General features: G+C 51.6%; 1 protein-coding gene across 1 annotated transcript; it reads right to left on the reverse strand.

The window, feature by feature from the left end:
- Positions 1–2218: 2218 nt before the first annotated feature.
- Positions 2219–4583, reverse strand: LOC123183049 (glycine, alanine and asparagine-rich protein). Its single transcript, XM_044595770.1, has one exon. It carries the CDS (start codon positions 4384–4386, stop codon positions 2713–2715), a length of 1674 nt encoding a protein of 557 aa, XP_044451705.1. The 5' UTR covers positions 4387–4583; the 3' UTR covers positions 2219–2712.
- Between the last annotated feature and the right edge of the window lie 10608 nt (positions 4584–15191).

A 15191-nucleotide genomic window follows, 5' to 3' on the forward strand; every position in this document is an offset into this window, starting at 1 on the left:
TGTATACTGCCGAAAGCTTCCCGATGGACGTCCCGTATCTACGAGCCAGATTTTGGCTCATTTGGTGAAGGCATCCCCATCCCTGGAAGCAAGTAACGATGATCGGTGGCAACGAAACCTTCATTCTTCATGAATAGATGGACCGTTGATCGGTGGCAACGAAGAGGACAAGTGGCAACAGTGCAACACGTATGTGGATCTCTAAGAAGAAGAAGAAACTATCTCCCTCTCTTGCTCTCTCCTCTCATCCAGCCGGCAGAATCCAGTTTCCAACCGAGAGCCGGTAATAGCGTCGGACCGCCGCCGCGTGCACAGTTACATCCAACTTTGACCCATTTACTGTTTCGACCCACCCTAGTTTGTAAAAAAATTCGGATCTGACCCATTTCGAGACGCCAGAAGTCCTGGTGTCTGGGTTGCGCTGAAAACGCCGGGGTCTGTGGCGTCTTGCCCAGGCCCACTTGTCCGTCCGATGTGACAATCTTGCGGTGGAAACAGTAAAAAAAGTCCACCTCGTGCGAGCCTCGGCCTTCCGGTTTCGGGAGGTGAACTAGTGATCAACGGGCCACCCTCTTTTCTCTTCCCCTGCAACGGTAGCTAGTGCATGCACATGCACTGAACTGTGTCGTCGAACGAAACGAAGCCAACAGGTGTCGTTCCGGTGCAACCACAAATAATGGAAGCCCATCTGCTTTCTTGGCCATGCCAGTAAGTCAGTCAGGTGAGCGGCGAAGAGAGTCGTCTCAATCTCTGGTCGCACTACAGTCATCGTACAAGGCGGTGTGAGAGTGAAGCTGGAGTCAACTCAACTCAACTCAATCAAGGACTCAAGGTGAGTGATGATGGATGAGGCCAGCAATCCAAAGGCAAGGTCTGGAGCTGCATGCAAGCTTGACGATGACACATCGGGCTTTCTGCGCTGCACGGAAAAGCAGAGGCACTGCAGCCGAACGAGACATGGCAAGAGCAGTGCACACAGAGGCAGCAGCAGCAGGGGAATGGCTCCGCGGCCGGTCTGCCCTGCCGCTTTGCACAGCAGCGGCGAGGCCAAAGAGAGATGGCAAAAGCAAAGCAGGGCAGGGGAATGGCTCTGCATGCTTTGAGCTTGAGCTGCAGTGGGTTGAAGCATGCAGCAGTACAGTGTCACTCACCGCCGGCCGGCGCTTATCCGTTCCAGGAAAGAAGCTGCTGGAGCAGAGAGGAAGCAAGTCGGAAGGCGATTTTATTTGGACAGAAAATGTGGAGCAGTGGGACGGTGATGACGATGCTGCTGCAGCCGTCCAGGAGGCGATCTGCATCAGTTAGGGGGTTCAGACTTCAGAACTTGACAACGGCTCAACTGAGGCCGCAGGGTACTGTATGACATAAAATTCCTACCCAATCTGAACCCTAGTACTAGCACTGTAGTCGCAATGTTTGGCTCGAGTGAGTGCTAAAGAGGGTCGTCACTGATCACACCAGAGTTAGTTACAGTCCCGGGAGCAGTCGCCAGTGAGAGTGAATCTGAAGTCAACTGACTGAAGCTGTGAGTGAGGGAGTGATGTGAGCTGCAACCTTGACGACGACACATCGGGCTCCGCTCTGCTTTGCACGGAAAAGGCCGATGGCAGCCAAAGCGGGCTCTGCCCTGCTTGCACTGCGGTGCAGTGGACAGTGAGAGAAAGGAAAGCGCGACATTGACAGGGGAATGCATGCATGGCTCTGCTTCGCTCGCTCGCGCTGCACTGCACCGGTTGGTTTCAACACTGCTGCTGCATCGTGCGTGCGTGCGTGCGTGCAGCGCAGCCCTATCCACTGCTCAAGCTCAAACTTAGCCGAGGAAAGAAAGAAAGAAACTGTACGCGCGGGGAATTGGATTCGCAGTTGCAGTCGCAGTCGATGGAATGCTGCAGCCGATCCTGGAAGTAGAAACAGTGCCACTGTTTAGTGCGGTTCAGAGCAGCTCGATTACCCAGCAACCCTGAGAAAGGCCGCCACAGAGTGCCATTTCCCGTGAGAGGTGACGCTCCTACCAAATCTAGCCGGCGGCGAGGAGATAAGCAGCAGTACGTACTGTACGTACTGTGGTGCAATGCTTGGCTTTTCTCAGACGTGGCTAGCACAGCCTCATCTACTGACATCTACTGTAAAACCACATAAAACTGGACATTTTTTCACCGGGCAGATGGGTTCCGATGCTCGGCGCAACGGCCGAACGAGGAGATGAGGAGAAAATCCATTCGTGGGACAGGCAGATCTCATCTCACTGATAGATGAATATAGTCGGCACCACTACAAATCAAGATCATCTCATCTTATCGGACCCTACACTAGTACTAGTACAGAGGTGACTGACGGACGGACACCTGACCTCCATTATCTAATGTAATCAACCACCCAAGGTTGTTGCAACAGCGGCCGCCGGCCCCATGGCGCCGCCTAATCAGATCCAGTCCGCTGATGATCCGCCGTCCCGTCACTGCGCGTGGGGCCCCATTCTACTCGAGCTTCGGTCTAACGGAGTGGAGTGGAGCGGAGTGAGGCCGACGCCGAGGCGGCCGCCGGCCCCATGGCGCCGCCTAATCAGATCCAGTCCGCTGATGATCCGCCGTCCCGTCACTGCGCGTGGGGCCCCATTCTACTCGAGCTTCGGTCTAACGGAGTGGAGTGGAGCGGAGTGAGGCCGACGCCGAGGCGGCCGGCCGGCGGGTTGCTACTTGCTTCATCAGCTCATCAGGAGCCGCCGACGCCGTCCCAGGCGAGCCCGAGGCGGCCGCCCTCCTGGAGCGCGCGGAGGAGCTGGGCGCCCTTGCGCCGCCCGCGCGCGCTGCACTCGCCCTGCATCGCGCCCACCACCGCCTTCACCACCTCCGGCGGCGGCGGGGACGCGCCGGCCGCCTCCTCGCCGCCGTAGATGGCCGCCAGCACGCCGATGGCGCACTCGCGCCCGCGCCCGGACATGCCCTCCACGGCGCGCGCCAGCACGGGCGCCGCCAGGGCCTCCCTGCGCACGGCCGCGGTGCCCCCGGCCGCCGTGCAGAGCAGCTCCAGCGCCGCCAGCGCGCGCTCCGCCGTCGCGCCCGCGGGGCCCGACGCCGCCACCGCCTCCACGGCCGCCGACGCCGCGCCCGCCTCCACCGCCGCCTCGCGGTTCCCCTCCTCCAGGAGCATCACCAGCAGCACCTTCGCCGCCAGCCTCGCCGTCGCCGGCTCCCGCACCGCGGCGACCACCCCGGCAACGACGGCAGGCGGCACCGTCTTTGAACTTTCTGTGGCCTCCATCTCCCGCTCCACCGCCCGCAGCGCCGCCACCACATCCCCCGCCGCGAACTTCTCCTCCGTGCTGCCCGCCACCGCGTGGCTGGCCGCCCCTGCCCCCGCCGCGGACGCCGACGAGGCCGCGTGCTGCGGGTGGTGCACCGGCAGCCGCCACTGCGTGAAGCTCTGCGACGCGGAGCTCGACGAGGACGAGGAAGAGGACGACGGCCCGGCGCCGTTGCTGCCGTTAGCATTACCCCCGTGCACCACCTGCTTCTGACGATGCCACTGCACAGGCGACGGCACCGCCGAGGCCGCGGCCGCCTCCACCAGCGCCGGCGACGCGTCGCCGCCCGGAGTGGCCGACCCACCACCACCACCACCCTTCACCCCACCGTTCCCCGCCGCGCCATTGTTGTTGGGCGTGGCCGTGGGGCTGAGCGCCGGGTGCGTGCAGGTGCTGAAGATGCCGCAGGAGAAGAGCGCCCGCGGCGTCGCCTTGATCTTCGCCCCCGCGCCACCGCCCCCGCCCCCGGCCGGCATCTCCCGGTGCGCGGCGCGGCTCATGTCCTCCCGCTCCGCGCGCGAGCAAGCGCAGCGGCAGCGGCAGCAGCAGCAGCGCCACGTAAATGCCAGCAGTGGAGGCGGGGCGGACACGCGCAGAGCTGCGCGGGGTGGGTTGTTACGTCTGTCGGCGTGAGGTGGAGGTAGCTCGCTCGCTCTCGGGTGATATGGAGGTGGCGAGCGCGGTGGTGGCCCAGGCGAGTTGAATGCGGCCTCGCGCTGCGCCTGTGCGCGCTGTCGAGCGAGGCGCAGGCGGGCACTTAACAGCGGGTGACCGAGGCGGGCGTCAGCCGGTGCCGGGTTAAAAGCTAGGAGAGCGGCGCGGTGAAAACGAGCGGCGCAACGCAGTGGCGAGGCCGGTCGGAGGAGCAGCGCGCGCGTTTTACCGGGCGGGGAGGGGAACAAACAAAGCGAGTAGGCAGCGACGGGGTTGCGGTGGCAGTGGCAGGCGGTGGGGAAGGGAACGAGCGATCCGATCGATCGATCGATCCGGGGAGCATGTGCGGTGGCGCAGTGGCGGAGCCCCACCGCGGTCCTGGCTGCGGGGCGGGGGCGGGCCATGGCGGGCGAGAGAGCTAGGTGCATGAGCCATGAGGGTAGCCGCACCTACCGGACGGGGCGCATATGCGGTGGCAGAGAGCTGGGAGAGGGTGACGGATGTGACACTGGGAGCAGGGCAGAGCAGAGGGGGATCCTCGTTCGTTCCATGGCGATGCGTGACTGCGCATGGCATGCGACGTCGGCGGGTACGTGGCCGTCGGGTCTCCGGAACCGTGCAATCATGCCATTCCTGGCACTGCTGCCGCTGCTACTGGTGCTGGTTGGTGACTTGGTGATGGCGAGGGAGAGTGGCTGGCTGGCTGCCTGCCTCAGTGGATGTAGATCGATCGGCCGATCTGCATTATTGGAGGAGGCAGTGCAGTGGTCGATCGGCCATCCGGTTGTGTGCAAGCCAATCAACGGTGTCGGGTGTGTGAGTCAGATTTTTCGGCCTCCTGCATGGCTGCACGTACGTGTGTATGCAGAGGTTTTCTCTTCATTTTCCGCAAGGAGATCACGGATGCAGCAGATTTAAGGACTTGCAGTTAGGCCAACTCCCCCCAAACGGACGTCCGTTTTGGGTGCGATTTGGGCGGCGTCCGGGGAACGGACCGTCGCTTCGAGCATCTGCGCCCAACACGCAGAAGGCGCGGGAGCACAAATGGTCCACCCCGGCTAGTCATTCTCCCTATCTTGTGGTATCAGGCAAGGAGACCCGCTATCTCCATATTTATTCTTGTTTGTGGCCGAGACACTCTCTTTGTGTAATGGACGATCCCTTCTGGAATTCAAGGTTAACACGCAGGCTTCGGGTATCTCACATCTTATGTTCACTGATGACTGTCTTTTATTTGTCAAGGGGTCCATTGATCAAGCATTGACAATTAAAAATATTATTTCCACTTATGAGAAGGGGGCGGGTCAGTTACTGAGTCCAGATAAATGTTCTATTATGTGTGGAAAGAAGTGTAGTATGGAAGCTCAAGTGGTTGTGATGGTAATTTTGTGCATCACTGCGGAGGGATTTGAGGACAAATACCTGGCTTCCGGTGTCACAAGGGAGAATGAAGGCTGGTAAATTCCAATCTACTAAAGAGAAAGCTCTCAAAATTTTATCGGATTGGATAGAAAAATATGGAGTGAATTGCAAAAAACCACCACATTTGGGGCATCATTTGCGGAAAACCACCAGGTCACTAATTTTTTACAAAAATCACCGCGGATTCGGTAAACATTTTGCAAATAGCACTGATCAGGTGATCTGGCTCATTTGATCACTTTCTGACAAGTGGGACCAGATTGTAAGAAGCTGACTTGGCAAAGTTTTGACAGACACACCCCTGAATTGTAAAAAGAAAAGCAATCAGACCCTCCTCCCTCCTGCCTCGATCCCGTCTGGATTCGGGAGAGGCCCCGAGCTGCCCAACCCCCGCGCCACTCCGTCGCGGTGGCGGATGACCGTGGTGCACCATGCCGCCACTGCTCCGCCACGGGCTAGCTCCACCGCGTTCTCCGTTAGCTCCGGTCGCTGCTGCGTTCAATTAGGCGGCTACCTCGTCGGCCCAACGCCTGTGCAAGCTCGTGGACTGTGCGGAGGCTGGGACCAGGGCGCCCGCGTTTATGGTGGAGCGCAGGTCAGGAGGGAGGAGGGAGCAGGAGGGGAGAAGGGCCAGACGAGTGGCGGAGGGAAGCTCGCCGGAGTAGCGACGTCGTTTTTCCCCGTCCACCCAGGCCCATCCCCAGCTCCCGCTCGAGGTGCAGCACGAGCACGAGCTTGTAATCTAGCCGGTGGCCAAAATTGATCCAACAGCTTGCGTGTAGGTGTGTGTGCGTGCGCATCTGGTCTAGAAAAATCAATCAACCTGCTGGCCGGATAGCTTGGCTAGCGTCTGAGCGCGGTGGGGGCTGTGGGCCTCCGCGGAATCCAGCGCTGTCGACATGGCCGTGGTTGGGCTGGCAGCGGTTGGGCAGGTAGGGGCGAGGTGCGCACACGGTTGCTGCAGGCGGACGAGGCCAGCATCTGGGCACGACGGCGCAGGACATCGACGGCGACGTCGTCAGGTTGGTGCAAGGCACGGCGGGTGGGCTTCCTGCGGCGGCGATGGGAGCCGGCGGGGGCGGCGCAGTTGGGTGAGCAGGGGATTGAGAGTAAGGGGTTGATTGCTTTTTACTTTTAGATCCAGGGGTCTGTATGGTATTTGTTTGCCAAGTCAGCTCTTGACAGCCGGGCCCCACTTGTCAGAAAGTGATCAAATGAGCCAAATCACCTGATCAGTGCGGTTTGCAAAATGTTTACCGAATCCGCAGTGATTTTTGCAAAAAAATAGTGACCTGGTGGTTTTCCGCAGATGAAGCCCCAAATGTGGTGGTTTTTTTCAATTCACTCAAAAATATGCTTCATATGGGGCGAAGGAAACCTTGATTAAATCTGTTCAACAGGCTCTGCCGATGTACGCCATGGGTATCTTTAAATTCCCGGCATCACTATGCGAGGAATTGTCGCAGATTATAAAGAATTTCCGGTGGGGCGATGAGGAGAATAGGAGGAAGACTCATTGGCTGGCTTGTGATAAAATGACTATGCCTAAAGGTGAGGGTGGTATGGGTTTCCGTGATCTTAGATTATTTAATCGGGCTCTCCTAGCTAAGAAGACTTGGAGACTGGTGGTTAACCCTGACTCACTATGCGCCAAAGTGATTAAGGCAAAATATTCCCCAGGGGCATATTCTGGATACTACTTTTCCACAGTCGGCTTCACTCACTTGGCAAGATATATTGCACTGCTTGAAATTACTTAAGGCCGGAGTTATTTAGAGAGTGTGTGATGGTTCTAATATTAATATCTGAAGAGATAACTGGCTTCCAAGAATGGCTGGCCTTAAAATTACTGCAAGGAAGAACTGGACCAGCATAAAATGGGTGTCTGGCTTGATTTTGAGTTGACCTAGGAGATGGGGAATTTGGTTAGGCACATGTTTTATCCATATGATGTGGAGGATATACTGAGGTTGCGTATTCAGTCTTCAGGGGATGGTGATTTTGTTGCATGACATTTTGAAAAATTGGGGATCTTCTCGGTTAAAAGTGCGTACAAGCTTGCGCTAAACCTAAAGGAGAAAAGAGAGGACATGGGGTAATATAGTGCTGATGCGCTGGGGGAGAGGAAAATTTGGGATGTTATCTGGAAGGCCAATGTTTCTCGGAAGATTTGTATTTTTGTGTGGCGAGTTGCTTCTAATAGCCTGGTTGTCCAGGTTAATAGAGTGGTGTGTTACCAAGTCACTCATAGTACGTGCTCTATTTGTGGAATGGAGGAGGAGAATACCTTTCATGCGCTCATCTTGTGTCCAAAGGCGGTTGCATTGCGCATGGCCTTAAGGGACATTCGGGTATTACCCGCGGAGGAGGTACTGACATATACGGGGACTAATTGGTTTCTTGTTCTCCTAAATCAACTGTGCCCTACTATGATGCGTGACCAGATTATATTCGTTTTCTGGAGAGCTGGGCATTTGAAAAACGATTTCATAGTTGGTAAAGGGAAGGAATCAAATTCAGCCTCTGCTAGTTTTGTGGATAATTACTGGACATCCTTTGTCGCATGGCATGCTTTGACACCGATGGACCCCAAGAATAAAGGAAAATGTCCGATTGGTGGGTCTAGATGTGCTCCTAGTACTTTAGAACCTAAGCTGGCTTGGGTTCCACCGTCAGCGGGGTATATCAAGATTAATGTCGGCACAAGCTTTGCGGAAAGTATCGGCGCATCAAGTGTAGGTGTGGAGGGACGCGTATGGGAAAGTCATTGTCTCTTCTTGGGATTTCCTTGGGCCGTGTCAGAGCGTGGAGGAAGCGGAGCTAAGGGCATGCATTGTGATCTCTATACAGGTATATCTCTGCACAATCCTATAATTTTAGAGACCGACTGTGCGCTTGTCGTTGCTAATCTTGCAAAGGAACCGTCGGGCAGATCACCATTGCTTGATTTGAAGAAGTGCAAAGTATATCAAAGCTGATAAATAATTTTCAAATTTTGAAGATTAACCGTTCGGCCAATGTAGTGGCCTATTTAATTGCAAGTATAGCTTTGATAATAGATTGGATGGTCTGCTTGTTAATAATGTACCGCCCTCTGTGGTGAATCATGCAATGAACGATCGTAATATCTCTTTCGATTAATTTATATAAGGCGGTATTACAAAATAGAACACTACCTTTAAAATAACAGGAGATTTTATATAAATTAACAAATTCATGTTAGATTATTTATGAACAACCTAGAGTGTACAATATACATTGCCTTTAAAAGAACAACCTACAATATAATAATAACTTATGGTTTAATACATCAAGTTAAATAAAGACAAAACAATGTATAGAAAACATGGTACTTTCATTAAATTAACAAATCTAATTCCTATTTATTTATAAACAACCTACAATGTATAATTATGCAGTTAAAAAATACAAATCAACAAATTGTTTATCCCCCCCCCCCAGATTGCTAGAACCCTAATCCTAGAATCGCCAGCATGCATGCGAGCAAAGAAGGCTAGGGTTTCACATAGATACTTACTAGACGTCGCTGAATGCCGAGACCTGCCGGTGGCTTCCCGTCGGAGTTGCCTTGATAGCGTTGGCCTAAGTTCTCGTCGTGACGTACTCCAGATTCGGCTGCGGCGTCCTGGTGTGGGCCAGCTGGGTCAGGTTCAAGCTCCCACATAACTCCCACTAGTGCAAAACCGAGCTGTAGTCCTGGTTCGTAAGGCCCTTTTTAGTCCCCACCCTTTAGTACCGGTTCAGCACAAACCGCCAATAAAGGGCCACCCACGTGGCACGAGCCAGCGCCGGGGGCGGGGAGACCTTTAGTACCGGTTGGTAACACCAACCGGTACTACAAGGTTTGGGGGGTTTTGGGTTCAGGATTTCTTTTTCCTTTAATTTTGTGTTTTCCATTTAATTCTTTTTCATTTGCTGGTATTTTACGATACTACATATTGTACACGTTATGCACATATATAAATAGAATTTCTCGTAGAACCGATCATATGCATATATATATATATCATCGAATGTCTCAAACCACCATTCACACATACACATGTATATATATACAATTTCTCCTACATGGAGACATTACTGCGGTAGCGGGTAATGGAATTCTCCCGTGGGCTCTATGACATGGTCGACCAAAAATCCCGCTATTTCCTCTGCAATTGCTCGTACGCGATCCGTTTGTAGGAGCTTGTCCCGCACCTCATCGAACTTTTAAGAAGGAGATCAATATGCATGTATTAGTCGTTTTGTGTGATTACATATCGATAATGATGTAAAAATTGTGAATAGTGTTCTGGCAAACGTACCCATAGTTGTCTATCAGATGTGCTCCTTTCGGACGCCATCATGTGAATGTTCTCGCAAACGTAGTATGCACATAAATCAGTCCCCGGCGCCTGCCTCATGGCCTTTACGAGAATAGAATTCAATCAGATGATAATTAATCAAGCATGATAATTAATAGTATTGAAACTAGAATTAAAGAGATGGTAGCTAGCTAGTAGTACTTAATTAATTACTTACCTTGGATCGAAACCAATACAAATTTTCTTTGAACGGGCCTGGAACATCTTTGATGAACCTTCGTCAAGCCCTGCCCGCCGGCAAACAAAATGAATAAAGGAGTTATTAATTAGTTGATATCAGCAAATGACGAACTAAAGAGGCCGACATATAGTTTAATAATGATTGGAATTACCTGTTGACTATCCCCTTCACGATTGAGTAGTCTTTAACTTCTTTAAGCAGTGAGTCCAGTACTTCAACTGTTCCTTCATCAACTTTAATGATTAATAAGATCCAGTGGTACCTGCATGCGCATACGTTTGCATGTAAATTAAGCGGGCATGTGCATAACACTCATCAACTAACCCTAAACCCTATACACTTATTAACATCTAGCTAGTAAACAAAACCAGAATTTGTAGTACAAGACAGTGTGACTCACTGGAAGTTGTAAGGAAGTAGTATATCTGGATTGGTATTGAGGCGCTTCAAGAACTCTAGCATGTTATTCTCTACTTCTTGTTTATACCATTTATAACCCACAAGTGTAGGGGATAATTGTAGCCTCTTTCGATAAGTGAGAGTGTCGAACCCAACGAGGAGCTAAAGGTAGAACAAATATTCTCTCAAGTCCTATCTGCCACTGATACGACTCTACGCACGCTTAGTGTTCGCTTTACCTAGAACAAGTATAAAACTAGAAGTACTTTGTAGGTGTTTTGGGAAAGGTTTGCAAGATAATAAAGAGCACGTAATAAAAACTAGGGGCTGTTTAGATAAAGACACAATAAAGTAAATATAGCGAGTGTGGAAAAGTGGTGGTAGGAGTTGTGAAATTGTCCCTAAGCAATTGACTACTTTACTAGACCGATAGCAAGTTTTATGTGGGAGAGGCCACTGCTAGCATGTCATCCTGACTTGGAATTCTATGCACTTATGATTGGAACTATTAGCAAGCGTCCGCAACTACTAACGTTCATTAAGGTAAAACCCAACCATAGCATTAAGTTACATTGGTCCCCCTTCAATCCCGTATGCATCAATTTCTATGCTAGGCTGAAGCTTCTGTCACTCTTGCCTTCCAATACATAGTCCTATCAACATACAACTAACCCTATCGTGTGATCCACGCACGCGCTCATATGATGGGCACCAAAGGACAACAACATAACCACAAGCAAATTAAATCAATCATAGTAATTCATCAACCGCCCATAAGACAACGAAAATCTACTCAGACATCATAGGATGGCAACACATCATTGGATAATAATATGAAGCATTAAGCACCATGTTCAAGTAGAGGGTACAGCGGGTTGCGGGAGAGTGGACCGCTGTAGATAGAGGGGGGAAGGTGATGGAGATGTTGGTGAAGATGGCGGAGGTGTTGGTGAAGATCGCGGTGATGATGATGGCCCCCGGCGGCGTTCCGGCGCCACCGGAAGCGAGGGGGAGAGAGCCCCCCTCCTTCTTCTTCTTCTTCCTTGACCTTCTCCCTAGATGGGAGAAGGGTTTCCCCTCTGGTCCATGGTCTCCATGGCGTGGAAGGGGCGAGAGCCCCTCCGAGATTGGATCTGTCTCTCTGTCTTTCTTTGTTTCTGCCCTCTCTTCTGCTGCCCTTTTACCGTTTCTTTTATATCCGGAGATCCGTAACTCCGATTGGGTTGAATCTTTCGCCCAGATTTTTCTCATAAAATTAGATTTGTTGCGGCAAAAGAAGAGTGTCAACCGCCTTACGGGGTGCCCACGAGGGTCCAGGGCGCGCCTACCCCTGCCGCGCCTGCCCCTGCCTCGTGGCCCCCTCGGGCACCGTCTCGCGTTGATTTTACTTCCCAAAAATCGTAAAAATTCCAAAATAATTCTCCGTCCATTTTTATCCCGTTTGGATTCCGTTTGATATGGGGTTTCTGTGAAACATAAAACATGCAACAAACAGGAACTGGCACTGGGCACTGGATCATTATGTTAGTCCCAAAAATAATATAAAAAGTTGCCAAAAGTATATGAAAGTTGTATAATATTGGCATGGAACAATCAAAAATTATAGATACGACGAAGACGTATCAACCATTCATAGCTCCATGTCTCTTCATTAATGGTATTTGGGTCAATGAACCCAATGCCATAGCGTCCACCTTTTCTCATTTCGTACATCTTCATCCTGCATAGTACCACAGAAAAGAATATAGTGACGATAATTATAGGTAATGATCAACGAGAGCACTACAGCTAGCATAAGACTTAAATTACAGAAAGAAATCACTTATAGACAATAGCAACTAATGATAGATTTGTCGAGTGCGTCTTGATTGAATAACTGAAACAGTTCTGTATACTCAATAGACAGAGCTGTCCCATGGAAGTAATTCTCTTCCTTGACTTTCACCATGAGGGACTCTCGATTGTGGGTCTTGCAAATTTCCATGTACCACTGATGCAATTCATACATTCTCGTTGAGAGCTTCTTGACCTCCTCAAGCTTGACCATAGGTTCGCCGCGGACATGTTTTCGTTTTACGTCCTCCTCTCTAATCGTATCCATGGGCTCAATCTCTAGGAGTTGTCCAACAGTGATACTCTCATGTGTTGGTACAACAAGAGGGGGGATCGATTGTTCCGCCTGTTCTCCCAGCCGGGGAACGGTTTTCCCGCATTTTTTGCCAGCTACTTGGCTCGAGCTCAAGCTCGAGCTCGACTCCTTCTGTAGTCGTGCTCGATGTGCCTTTCTGATTTGGCGCTCATAGTCTGAGTCAACAGGCTTGGGAGCTGGTTTTCTTGCCATACGAATAAAGTGGTCAACGACTTTCTCAAACACTTTCTCCTTTGGCGGCGGTGGCGGTTTTGGTCCAAAATGGGCGTCCACTTGGGCCTTCACTATGGCTGCGTTTTGCTCCTCGGTCATGTCGTAAGGCCTCTGAGGAAGAGGCGCGAGGCTTAGACCATATTGAAATCGCTTGCCTCCGCCTGTACCTCCTGTACTACCTTGACTTGTAGCGCTAAGCACCATAGCTGCGGCGGCTCTCTTCCGTTGTTGCTGAGTTGGCGGCAGAGACTGCTGGCGTGGCTGACTTGGAGGAGAAGTGGGCTGATGTGGTGCCGGACTTGGAGGAGGAGGAGTGGGCTGACGCGGTGCCGGACTCGGAGCAGGAGTGGCCTGACGCGGTGCCGGACTTGGAGGAGGAGGAGTGGCCTGACTCGTTGGCGAACTTGAAGGAGCAGGAATGTGCTGAGGCGGCGGCTGATGATCACTTGGAGGAGCGGGAGATTGCTGACGCGGTGGCAGACTTCGAGGAGGAGTCGGCTGACACGGTGTCAGTGGCCTTGGAAAGATGATGCAATTCTTTCTCCATAGGATGGTACGATATTTGGCCTCTCCCAGTGTGTGCTCCTCGTCACCTCCAGGAATGTCAAGCTCTAGCCCCGAATATTCGTCCACCACTTCATCAGCCTGAACACGAGCATAGCCAGCTGGAATCGGGTTGCAATGGAAGGTTGCTTCAGGGGAATTTGTATAAGCAACGGCGTCCACCAACTTCATGGATATGTTCTTCATTTTGAAGTGTAGCTCACAATTAGTGCTCTCCATGATGTCATACATAGGGTATCTATCTAGCAGTTGTGCCTTGCCCGGGGCGGAACCCACGCTGCTTCTCGGCACGGATGGGACGGTGCTATCCAATGCTGGATTATCCGCTAGCTGCTGCCACTGCTGAGACCCCCTTTCTTGGCTAAGTGAGTCGATTTGCTGCTGTTGCCGCTGGAATTGGAGTGCCAACTCCGCGTGCTTTGATTCTAGGCCTTTAAGGCGTTCTGCTTCCTGCTTCCTTTGCTCCTCCTCAAGCTTCCTCTTCTTCTCCTCCTCCATCTTCCTTCTCGCACGGCTTCTGTAGTCGGCGTTCCAATCCTCAAACCCCTCATACCACGGAACAACGCCTTTGCCTCGTGTTCTTCCTGGGTGTTCAGGATTTCCCAGGGCGCGCGTAAGCTCGTCGTTCTCTCTGTTGGGCGTGAACACCCCCGTTCGAGCCTCTTCTATTGCAACAAGTATCTTATCTTCGACTCCTTTAAGACTTGCCCTCTTCAAAACCTTGCCTGTCTTCGGGTCCAACGCCCCCCATGCGCATATAACCAAGTCCTGACCCTGGGGGGGGGGGGCAGCTCTTAGTAACTGGAGTGACCTCTGCATCCAGCATCTCTTGCTCAGACTTATCCCACTTAGGCATTGCCACCGCGTAGCCACCTGGCCCCAGCTTATGGAACTGCTCCTTTTTTGCGGCATTGGCCTTGTTTACTCTCGACCGTTCCTTAGATAATTCCGATTCCTTGAATTTCACGAAATTGTGCCAGTGCTCTCTTTGCTTCTCCAGTGTTCCCTTGAATTCTGGAGTCTTCTTTCCTCCTTTGACGTACTTGGCCCATATAGATTTCTTGTGGTTGTTGAATGCAACTGCCATCTTCCTAAGAGCAGCGGCCTTCACTTTCTGCACATCTGCATCTGTGAAATGATCTGATAGGGTGAAATGTTCCATGAGAGATTTCCAAAGCAGATCTTTTGCTCTATCGTCGACCCAAGTAAGATCTGGACGTTCCTTTGCTGGCTTTTTCCATTCTTGCATGGAGATCGGGAGTTGGTCCGTCACAAGAACTCCGCACTGACGAACGAACTTGTTCGCATTCTTCTTAGCAAGATTGGTTCGCCATCAGTTTTGATGGCATCGATGTTGTACTTTACGCCCTGCTTCAACTTTTTGTTTGGGCCTCGCACTGTTCTGCTGTCAGATTTGCTCGATCCGGAGGTCTGAAAGAAGAAAGATCGATTGGTTAATATATCTTCAAATCATTTAAAACATGTGATGATCACCAGATGCCTGCTTATATAAATATACCTCGCCGGTCTCTGTTATTTCAAGACCAACATTTTCTTCGTCATCATAATCATAGTTCTGGACTTCATCAATTCGGCCGTCACGATCGAATATCATATCACCCTCCCCGGTATTGTTCAGATATTGGAAGCCGTCATCTTCTTCATTCTGATCATCTGGCCGGCCAGGGGAGCGTATGATCTCGAACAGGGCCTCTTCTCCTTCTCTGCCGGTATTGTCCGCCATAGCTTTTATTTAACTAATCCAGAAGAAATATAAAACAATTTAGTATTCAAATTACAATGCATGCATGCAATCAATAAGGAAAAACTGAATCATAGTACATAATATGCATCATCGAATATAATCTCGAATACATCGTCTTGAATATTATTGAATAATATATATATATATATAATCTC

Source organism: Triticum aestivum, chromosome 1D, assembly GCF_018294505.1.
Source record: "Triticum aestivum cultivar Chinese Spring chromosome 1D, IWGSC CS RefSeq v2.1, whole genome shotgun sequence".
Classification (NCBI taxonomy): Eukaryota; Viridiplantae; Streptophyta; class Magnoliopsida; order Poales; family Poaceae; genus Triticum; species Triticum aestivum.